This window comes from Erythranthe guttata, chromosome 5 (assembly GCF_056151865.1).
Source record: "Erythranthe guttata isolate IM_541 chromosome 5, IM_541, whole genome shotgun sequence".
NCBI lineage: Eukaryota > Viridiplantae > Streptophyta > Magnoliopsida > Lamiales > Phrymaceae > Erythranthe > Erythranthe guttata.
This window is the reverse complement of record NC_142537.1, coordinates 4,326,049-4,337,620: the sequence shown is the minus strand read 5'-3', so window position 1 is coordinate 4,337,620 and position 11,572 is coordinate 4,326,049. Positions and strand designations below refer to the sequence as shown.

General features: G+C 34.3%; 2 protein-coding genes across 2 annotated transcripts; both read right to left on the bottom strand.

Moving 5' to 3' along the window:
• Window positions 1-1,756: 1,756 nt before the first annotated feature.
• LOC105969371 (uncharacterized) lies at window positions 1,757-3,606 on the bottom strand. The gene is made up of 4 exons (XM_088818319.1): window positions 3,553-3,606; window positions 2,999-3,080; window positions 1,940-2,613; window positions 1,757-1,792 (listed from the first exon to the last, which is right to left on the bottom strand). The coding sequence occupies exons 1-4, from the start codon at window positions 3,604-3,606 to the stop codon at window positions 1,757-1,759; spliced, it is 846 nt and encodes a 281-aa protein (XP_088674445.1).
• A 673-nt stretch (window positions 3,607-4,279) lies between these two features.
• Window positions 4,280-5,427, bottom strand: LOC148770465 (uncharacterized). Its single transcript, XM_088818670.1, has one exon. The coding sequence runs from the start codon at window positions 5,404-5,406 to the stop codon at window positions 4,552-4,554; it is 855 nt and encodes a 284-aa protein (XP_088674796.1). The 5' UTR covers window positions 5,407-5,427; the 3' UTR covers window positions 4,280-4,551.
• Window positions 5,428-11,572: the final 6,145 nt, after the last annotated feature.

Below are 11,572 nucleotides of genomic sequence, written 5' to 3'. Positions count from 1 at the left end.
CCCTTTTTGTTGTCGCCGTTTCATTATTTTTTGGCATATATTGTCTGGACAATGCAATTTTCATTGTCATACTGGGGTGGCATTTATTTATTGCAGTTTTTTTAAACTCCGTAATTTGTTGTCTCTGAAGCACTTACAATTTATATTTTTTTTATGCAAACGTAGATTATTGACGCTTGCACATACTTGTTGACGAGGCAACAAGAAGAAGGGTGTTTTACAAAAAAACTTCAATCCCAAATGTTGCGGCTGTAGTCTGATATTCCCTAGTTTATTGTTGGTATGATTTAAACATGCTTACATAGTCTTGCCAAATCATAAAACAACTCCTACTTGCATTACAATTTCAAAATTTGTGTTTACAGAAATGCATACGGATGTCCGTAAAACCATTGGAAATGTTGGAGCACTTTCTTGTTGGAAAAAATGTCGGTGAGTATCGGTACATTATTTTTCCGCTAAACTCAGAAAAAGGTCCGATAGATAAATACCCCCACTGGACATTGTTGGTGTATGATAAAAATATAAGCTCATGGAAGCACTTCAACTCGTTTCGTCCAAGGAAGAAACGTAAAGATCAATACTTTGTTGATGTTGAGGACATGATTACGTTCCTAGAGAGCGTGGATGACAAACAGAATTTGGGGATTATAGTAGGAGCCGACGCCGATTTTGTTTCAACATCGCCGCAACAGAAACCAAAATCGGTTGATTGTAGGATGTTTGTCTTGTATATTGCAAAACAATTCTGCATGCAACGGCCGTTAGTGAAAAAAAATTGCAGAAGCTGGGATCGTTGAACTCCGAAAAACTTTTGTTCATCTCTTCTTGAACGATGAAGACACTATTGATTTTGATTACAAAAAAAAAAAAAAAAACAAGACATTTACTTTGTGTTTTGCAGAACTATGTTTTTAAGTTGTGGCATTGAACTTTTGCAGGATATTGATATGAAATATAATCTAATATATTTCAGACTTAGACGCTATCTTGTGTATTGGTTTTGCTGGTGAATTTGTAAAATATTCTGTAGTTCAGTAATTAGTTACAAAAACAATATATTTGAAGTTGGTTTTGTTTTATTCTGCTGTTATATTTTGCATTTTGCCGTTAAAATTTTAATGCAAAAATTAAATGCAAAGTGCAAATGATACAATTTTGTTCATAAAAAATAGCGAAGTGCAAATGATACGATTTTGTTTTGCTTTATTCTAATGGTATAGTTTGCATTTTTATGTTACAGTTCATATGAAAAATCAAAAGTACACAATGGTAACAAAAATTTATTCTCAATGTTTGAATTTACCCTCATCGTTTGGGCTCTATGGCATAATAAATGTCGTTTTCCTGAAGAAAAAAAAACAATCACAGAACCCCGAAATAACAAACAAAATACATCATATAGACAAAAAGTGCAAATAATACCATGAAATAAACTAGGGTACAAAATAATCTGGTAGAAACAAAAAAAAAAAAAAAAAAATCCAACACGCAAAAAAAAAAAAAAAAAAAAAAAACAAAGGTGCAACGACATAATAAATGCATACAAACAAAAAAAAACCCAAATAAATACACGAATTACATTTGTTTCGTGCACGACTTCCTACTATGGTTTCCGAGTTCATTACATCGTCCACACTTAATTTTCCTCTTTATCTTCTCTCCAGTAGACGGTATCCTCTTTTTTTTTGGTCTTCCATGTCGAGATTTAAATTCAGGTGGGCCAACACAAATTTCCTTTTCGTTTGTACTGTGTCTAACAAACGGATAAATCGGGATTGCATAGCATTCCCTGTAATTTTCAGCATAAAAAAACTTGTCAATATAGTCATATGGTTATGTCGTCTCGTTCACCAATACACACACCGCATAAACACAAAGAAATCCAAAAATCTGCCATTCTCGACATGTGCAAGTTTTTTTGCGACAAGTCGACAACCATAAACGGGTTACTGGGAACTTCAAAAATATTGTCAGCGGCCTTCTCAGGCTTCCACGACCTGCCTTCAAGTTCAATATCTTGCAAAATTTTCTCTTTCTTAGGGCAGCACATAGATGACCAATTAGCTGCTTTATTTCTCCTCTTAGTCATCTGCTTCATTAATTTGCTTCTAATTGTGTCTATCATAGTCATAACTGGTAGGTCGCGCAACAGAAGAATTTGCGAATTCCAAGATTCCACGCCGTTCGAATACATTTCACCGTATATGTGCCCATCAAAATACGCATTCGCCCATTTATTATAAGGCAAGTCATTCAAGAATTTCACAACTTTGCTAGAACCAGTGGCCTTAAGCTTCTCGATCTTCTTATCAAAAGACGTCTTTGAGAATTCAAATGCGCATGATACAAATTGACCAACAATTGCCTCCCTATAACTAGTTGGAACCCCTTTAAATTTGTTGTTCAAATTATCAGTCAAATGTCTGAGGCAAAATGAGTGAAAACAATCTGGAAACACGTTCTTAACGCCTTTTAGAATGCCATGTTGCCGATCAAAAATAAACGTAAAGATACGATCCTGGTTAATAGCCTCCTTTAACAATGTTAAGAACCAAAACCAGTTATCATCATTCTCCTCATGAACTATAGCAAATGCGATAGGGGAAAGTCCTGTAAAAAAATTATCCAAAAAAATTGCAAAAATTAAGAACTAAATCATAATTTTGCTATTATAATTTGCATTTTGATCTCAACAAAATTAATGATTTGCATTTTTCATTTTTTCGTTTCATGTTCTGCGTACTAACCATTAGCAAACAACAACATCATTGGAAACAAATCATTGACAACCAGAAAAAATACAAGATTATGATAAATTAAAATATTGCTATTGTAATTTGCATTTTGGTACCGCCAAAATTATTGATTTGCATTTTGCAATATACATTTTTTCAATTTTTCCTTTCGTCTTCTGCATCCTAAACATTGACAGCTTAAACAAATATTGTCATCTTAAAAAAACTAAAAAACATTTGTAAACGATACAATCACTAACCATTATTAGCGTCTTTTGACACAGCGCTAAGAAGAATACCGTCGCATTTTCCCTTCAGAAACTTTCCATCGATGAAAGTTCCCTTCAATACCGTCGCATTTTCCCTTCATGATCATAAGTGAATATGTATGTTGTAATGACTGAAATTCTATTAGTTTGTGATGCAGGGAAAGAAGAATGTCTGAAATATAAAGTTGATTGCGAGTTTTAGTGAGAGATAATGAATTAAAGCGCGATGAATCCATGCATGAAGACAACCTTTCTCATCATTTGAGAAAGATACAGTGGCAACGAATTTAAAGTTGTTGCCAATATATTTAGTTTGCGCAACGAATTCATGTCGTTGGCAAATATTTTTCGTTGCCTATACATTTAGAATGTACAATGAATATATTTTGTTGGCAAATATATCGTTGCCAATGTATTATGCATACAAAACGAATTTATTTTTGTCGCCAATAGTATACACAAACACAACGCATTTGTTTTCGTTGCCTACGAATTTATTTCATTGCAAAACATATGGTCCGGATGTTTATCGAAGTCGGACCAACATCCGTCAACCCGGCCCACATCCATTGGACCACCGAGACAAGACGGACCCGCATCCGTGGGACCACTGGCCACTTCGGAATATGAATAGTTGGGTCGAACTCACAACCGGCCCAACGGGCTGATAAATGTTAAATATATGAAAATATAACAATGGTAGGAATTGAACCCTGGTTGATTTGAAGTTAGAGCCCCTTCAAACCGCTGGGGCAACATTATATTCTGCAATTGGCTGAAAATAAATTTATAAAAACTAAATAGACAAGGTAAAATGTTTAATAAAGTTATATAAATAAATAATATGTCAAAAAAATAATTTACAATAAAATTAAATTATAAATATAACATCTTGTCATTAATTCTCCACTATTGATAAATGTATATATACTTAATTTTTAAAACCATATAAACAATTGACTTAACAAAAATGCATGAGTTACTGCTACTTAATATAAATAAATAAGATTTTTCTTATCATATTATATATATATATATATATATATATATATATATATATATATATATATATATATATATATATATATATATATATATATATAATAATAATAATAATAATAAAACAGTTGGTTTGTAAATTGGCAACGATTATATTTTGTTGCCAAATCACTTGGAACATTTACAAACGATTATATTTTGTTGCCAAATCACTTGGAGCATTTACAACAAAATATTCAGTTGTCTTTTATCACTTACTGGCAACAAAATAAATTTGTTGTCGTTGTATATGTATTACTACAATTTTATATCGTAACAAAAAGAAACACTCTTTTGCAACAAATGAAGTTGTTGTCTTACATTAAATTCTTTGCGAAATACACATAATATTATTCACAACAATAGTTTTCGTTGCTTATGAGATTTTAAGGCAACAAAAATTTGTTGTTACAAAAATGTTATTCTTTAGCCACAAATACTATATTTCGTTGCTAAAATATGATGATTGGCAACAAAATTAATTTCGTCCACAAAGAAATTGTTGCCTATTTTACTTTTTCTTCTACTAATACGGGAGTTGGGGGTGGAGGGGACTTGTATTTGTAGACAGGTGTTGGTGGTGGTGGAGATTTATACTTGTAGACGGGAGTTGGAGGTGGTGGAGATTTGTACTTGTAGACCGGTGTTGGTGGTGGCGGAGACTTGTACTTGTAGACTGGTGTTGGAGGTGGTGGAGACTTATACTTGTACACTGGGGTTGGTGGTGGTGGAGATTTGTATTTGTAGACGGGAGTAGGTGGTGGTGGAGACTTGTACTTGTAGACCGGAGTTGGGGGTGGTGGGGATTTGTACTTGTACACTGGGGTTGGTGGTGGTGGAGACTTGTACTTGTAAACCGGAGTTGGGGGTGGTGGGGATTTGTACTTGTATACTGGGGTTGGTGGTGGTGGAGACTTGTACTTGTAGACTGGAGTTGGGGGTGGCGGAGACTTGTACTTGTACACTGGGGTTGGTGGTGGTGGAGACTTGTACTTGTAGACCGGAGTTGGGGGTGGTGGAGACTTGTACTTATAGACTGGTGTTGGTGGTGGTGGAGACTTGTACTTGTAGACTGGCGTTGGTGGTGGAGGAGATTTGTATTTGTAGACTGGAGTCGGTGGTGGTGGAGATTTGTATTTGTAGACGGGTGTTGGTGGTGGCGGAGATTTGTACACGTACACGAGTGTGGGTGGTGGTGGGGACTTGTATTTGTAAACTGCCGGCGGTGGTGGGGGAGAGGTGTAGACATAAGGAGGAGGAGGAGATGAGTATTGATAGTTAGCATTGGTTATTGAGGGGAAGCAAAGAGCCAATATTGCCAAAATTGCAAAGAGAGAAGCCATATTTGTTTTACTTCCCATGTTTGCTTTTAAGCTTCTTCCCTTGTTGAATTGAAACAACTCCTCCATCCCCTTTTTATAGCTTAAATTTCACTATCATCAATCATTAATTAATCAAAGTTAAATCTTTGTTTGTAATAAAAATACTTACAAGTCCTTGATAATTGGCTGGCAATATATACGTGTTTCCAACAACGCAACATTAGGAATAGTTTAATTAATAATAATTTGATGCTGCCATTAATTTGTTTTTTTTTTATATACATCAAAATGTCAGTAATAATTCAACACATGCAGCATGGGAAAAATCCTTGGATTATAAAAGTAATTATAAAAAAAAATGAAATCAGCATATTCTTTCATTATTGTGTTTTCTGTTTCTGCTAAAAAATCGGAATATGGAAAATAATACATCAACGTACGCGTTTTTGTTTTATATATATTTATGCATATATTTATTTATTTATTTATGCAAAATTCAGAGTTCGTGGATACAACTAACTACCTACAAGTTGATGCATGCTTTACATTTCAAATCATACATTTGCTTATACCAACAAAATCAATGATTGATAAGTTATCTATTTTTAATTTAACAATTATTAAACATTTATATATTCATTCATTCATTCTTTAGTTAAATATAGAATTAATTTGCAACTTGTAGCTTACAGCTAATTCGACGGTTAGGCACCATTTAATTTGTACTCAACTATTTTAAAATTGAAAAAAAAAATATTATAAGGTGTTTACTTTATTTGATCATTTATTAAAAGAGCCGTAGTTTTATTTGGGATTAATGCAAACAATTATTTAGTAAATAACCTTACTCTCTTCTTAAAAAAATAAATATAATGTCCACTAAAAAATATTGATTTTAGTAGTTTCGTGAATAATATATTTTGGAGCTCATAAGGTAATAAGAGAAAAATCTTGCACCAAAAGGCGAAATCTCCAGCATCCGCTTCTCTATTCCTTGGTGCGACAACTAGATGAATGTAAATTTTGGTGACTCAACGGTCTGTTGCCCACAAGGAATCAATTCTCATTGGGCGAAGACTTTCTTAATGATATTTAAAGTAAGATCTAAGAGTGTATCTGCTCTTAAAACATCTTGTCAGATATAGGGACTTATAAAATGTTTTAAAACATACATCTTATCAACTTCTAAAATATCGTACAAGTGCCTACATCTCGTAAGATATTTTAGGAGCTGATAAACTATTAAATCTTATTATAAAGATTAAATTTTAAGGTGTTTGGATATGAAGTTTATAATTTAGTTGAGTGTAGTATTATACCTTAAGGTTCTGATTGGTTCATGAATTTCAAAATAAGGAAAATAAAAATGCAAGGGAAAAGGAAATCAAGGACTTTGGAAATCCCAATTGTGTTTGGTTCCTAAGAAAAATGGTGATGAAAATAATTTTGAGGAAAATCATTTTCCTTAGTTTTGTTTGGTTCTTAAGGGAAAATACTAGAGAAAAATATCAAGTAAAATGAAATAAAAATGAATTGTTATTAAAAACTAAGGTTTTGTTTGGATATTTTTATTTCAAATAAATTATAACCCAAAAAGAGATAATTTTTTTATTTTAAAATAAATTCTAACCCTAAAAAAGTGTCATGTAACGAATAGATCAAAATGTAAAATAAGATGGACATTTTATGTGTCTAACATATAGGAGAGGTAAATCTTTTCCTTTCCTTATTAATGCATTTTAATTATCAAAAAAGAGAGACACATAAGAGAGAGAAGAGAACGGGGGATTCAGGAGAGAAAAAGATGAGAGGGAAGAAGAATAGGTAAAGATAGACATAGAATGATACATTTTTCTCATATTTTTTTGAGGGAAACCCATTTCCTTTATTTTAGTGCAATTTTTTTCCACCTTTTCCCTGAAATTGTTTTACATAATATTTTACGTATTAACCAAACAAAAAAGATTATTTTACATCACATTTTCACTATTTTACTTACTATTTTCATTGAACCAATCAGACCCTAAATGTTTTAGTAAATGAACAAATAAGATCTTATTTAAAAAATGTGGAGTGAAAGTACTTTTCTAAAAATTGCTTACAAGGTCCTTAACAACTTTCTTTTAAAGGTTAACAACAAGAAATCCCCTAAACTTTGGACGTTTTACCCTTAAATGGAAAAAAGTTCCTCGGGCATTCTTGAACTTGCAAAATTGTTACACCAGCAACTAAAAAGTCTATTTATAGCCAAATTTCTCCCGAAATTGCACACGTGCCGACGTCCGCCTCTTCAAAATCGCCGAGCCCCCCTCCCTCAGCCGCCGCATCTACCTCTCATTTGTCGTCCCTATCAGCGCAATTATGAAGGAAACAGAGCAATGGCGTATTCTTGTCGCCGGTTGAGTCTCCAGCTGTCCACCCTCCACCAATTAAGCTTTTTAACCGTTCAATCGTTCGAAAATGCGCAATCGGAGCCGTCGGTTTTCATACTCCTATAACCACCTTTAGTAGGGCTCCCCCAATCATCGCCACATTCAATTGCCCAGTGACTATTCTGTTTAATTTGAATAATTTTTTCCTTAAATTAATGGGGCTCTTTGAGAAAATCCCCTCACTATTTTTTTTAATGGAGGGAGGCCCAAAATATTTTAGTCAATTTGAGAAAAACCCACATCCATTTTCAGCCATTATGTTTTTCAGCTTTGCCCCCGCCCGCCACATCATCACCAGGTCACGCGCTCAGCGATTTTTTTTTTCCTTTTTTTTCCCGTCTTTTCTGTATCAGTTTCCTTAATCGACGATGAATCATAGTCGATTAGCCTTAATCGACTATGCTTCATAGTCGATTAAGGAAATTATTTAATTTTTTAATTTTTTTTTTGTTTTTTATTTTTTTTTATATCAGGTATATTAATCGACTATGATGTGAAGCACAATCGATTAAGAATCTGCTACTAAAAATAACAAATCACAACTGCGAAAAAAATACAAAATCAACTATATGTTACAAAAGCAAAAAATATACAAATATTATAAATGATTTATACAATTGGAATCAATAAACAAAAAGTTCAAAAAAATAAAAAAATTGGAGTCGATCAACCTTAATCGACTGCCAGAGCATAGTCGACTAGCTTAATCGACTATGAACATGTACATAGTCGATTAAGGTTTCAGCATGCGCGAAATTCTCTACCGGCGCCGTCCTCCGCCCGATCCACCAAAAAACCCTAAATCTGTCTCCCCATCGTCACCACACCATCACCACCTTACTTTGACATTATTAAGGTTTTATTACGAGCTAATTGCACATAACCCCCTGTGAAATTTCTAACTGTCGAAAAAGTCCTCGTGTTAAAAATATTAGCAAAGACCCCCCTATGTTGTGTTTTACGAAGCACACTGCACCTTACTTCAAAATTGATGGTTGACTTGTATGCAATGACTAAACTACCCCTTATATGTTTTTAGTAATTTTCAGTTTTAAACAAAGAAATGAAAAAAAAAAAATATCACACAAAAGGAGAAAAATGGTTGCTGACAATGGTGGGTTGGGATTCATTTTTGTTTTTTTTCAGAACCGAAGAAAAAAGTGTTGCCACGGTAATCTTCGGTACACGGAAATTGTGGATTCATAAGCTAAAGTAGCGGTGGTGGCATTCAAAGGCAGCGGCGGCGGCGGCGTGGTGGAATCGTAGAGTCGGCAAATGATTCTTTGAGTTTGACATTATTATTCTTCTTCCTCCTGAATGTACGAATTAAGTTTTCACAAATTGAAATAAAATGCTATGGAAATTGGAAGAAAGTTCTGTAAAGGGTTTTTGTATATTTTTTTGTTTGGGCAGGGATGTGCCGAAAAATTTTTAGGCGCCATTTTTCTTCTCTTTTGTTTTCTTGGATTTGGAATAGAAATGAACTTCATATTTAGATATGGATTTGGTTGATGGTTTTTGCTGGAAAAAATCATGGTGAAAAAATGGAGGGCTGCTCTTTAGGTTGAAGAAGATGGCTTAATTGAAATTATAAAGGACTCAATTGAAAATTTTAAAAACTTCATTTTGGTACTTATAAAACTTTTGGTTGCATTTTGGTATTTCGTGTCAAAAAACGAACCCCCACTCTCATCCATGGCGAGTGAAGTGCACGGTGAGCTCTTAAGGGCCTTATTGCCTTTAACTAATTTTTATAGGGGGGTATTTGCTAATTTTTTTAACACGAGGTCGTTTTCAGCAATTCGAGATTACACAGGGGTGGTTTTTGCAAAAAACCCTTTTTATTACAAATAAATAAATAAAATCACAACTCACACCACCAACCAAAGTAGAACCACCACCCATCAAAATCAGATTCCGACGACAAATTGACAATCTTATCTCTATTCGCCTCCTCGCCTCCGATATAGCATTCCTGGCATTCGAATTCAGAATCGCTATCAAAATCATTTATAATGTTTGATGGGTGCTCCATCTTCTTTCTTTCTCAATCTCCCGGCGGCGGCGGCGACAGTGGCGGAGAAGTCACGGAGAAAACAGAGGGAAAAAAATAAAGAAGAAGAGAAAAGAGAGAAGAAGAGAAAAGAGAGAAGAAGAGAAACGTTGGAGCGTGAAAACGGCGGATGAAAAAATAAAAATAAGATTAGGGTTTTGAAAGAGTATAATAGACAATTAAGGGTAATTTTGGAATTATGAAAATATCACATGGGTGGAATATTAGCTAAGGGGGTTTTCTCTAATTATTTTTTGGAGGTGGTGTTTTCTTAACTCATTTTCCTAGATGAGGGTTCTTGCTAATTATCCCTAAATTAATTGTGTTGAATTGAATTTAGATTTACTCGGTGATATTAACTTGCATGGATTGTTGTTATAAATTGGGTTAAATGGCAGTGTGATTATTTTTCATTTGCATTTGAATTATGGATTGTTGAGTACCCTGTGTTGAAGCAGCAAACATTTGCGTTCCAATTCGATTTCGTGTTTTTTGGGACTAATTCACTTTGGGTGCATTTGGATGGAAGGATTTGGAGAAGGGATTTCAAATCCATAATAATAAATCCCTTGGACTTGTTTGGATTGAGGGATTTGGGCATGGATTTCAAATCCACACCCCTCCCTTTTAGTTATGTTTTGAGCAATTGAGATGGATTTCAAATGACTCCAAAATTGGAGTCATTTCAAATCCCTTCCCCAAATCAAATCCCTCCCCAAATCCTTCCATCCAAACGCACTATTTGTAAATTTGCTCTAAACTTGGTTGTGTTCTTGTTGGTAGGAAAACCGTGAATGTTGTTGGGGTTGTCAAAGATTAGCTGTTGATTACCTTTTTCTTGGGTATGTTTTTTTTCCTCCAGGTGGTGTTGCGGCAGTGGAGCAGAAGTGGTGGTGGTGGTGTCAAAAATCTCGCTTGCCCTGTTCTGCAGCAAGAAGGAAAGAGGAAGAAGATGATGGGTGCCAATTTCTTTATTCTTTTTCTTTTTTTTTTTTTACTAAAAAATGTGTGAGTTGGCGAAATTGCCCCTTTATTTTCACGTGTGAGTTCCACGTGTGAAATTCTAGGAGAAAATTTGCTATAAATGGATTTTTTTATTGTAGGTGCAACAAATTAGCAAGTTCAGGTATGCTCGTGCAACTTCTTTCCATTCAGGGGTAAAGTGTAAAAACGTTCGAAGTTTAGGGTATTTTTTGTTGTTAACCCTTCTTCTAAATAAGTTCTTTTGGAAAAAAAAATTACCAAACACCTTTTACTAGCTTATAAGCTCTTAAAACTATCTTTATAACTCTTAAACATTTTATAAGATTTTTGAAACAACTTATAAGCTTAGCCTAATATGCTCTAATTGATAATGTTCATTAAGCTTTTGCAAAGGCTTCGACTAGAAAACAGGCTAACCAGGTTGACAAGATGAAAGACAAGTTCGGAAATTGGCAAAATCACGGACATACAATTGAGGGCATTATTGCGGATTATTTTCAGCATATTTTCCAGACCACAAACCCGAGTGAGGTGGAGATAGATGAGGTGTTGCAACAATTGGAACCGAGGGTGACAAGTGAAGCTGCACAGATCCTTTCCTCTCCTTTCTTGAAATTTGAGGTAACTCTTGCTATTACTTCTATGGCCCCCCTTAAATCCCAAGATCCCGACGGCCTTTCTGTTCTTTTTTTTTTACCAAATAATGGCACATTCTCGGCACAAGTGTTACATCATG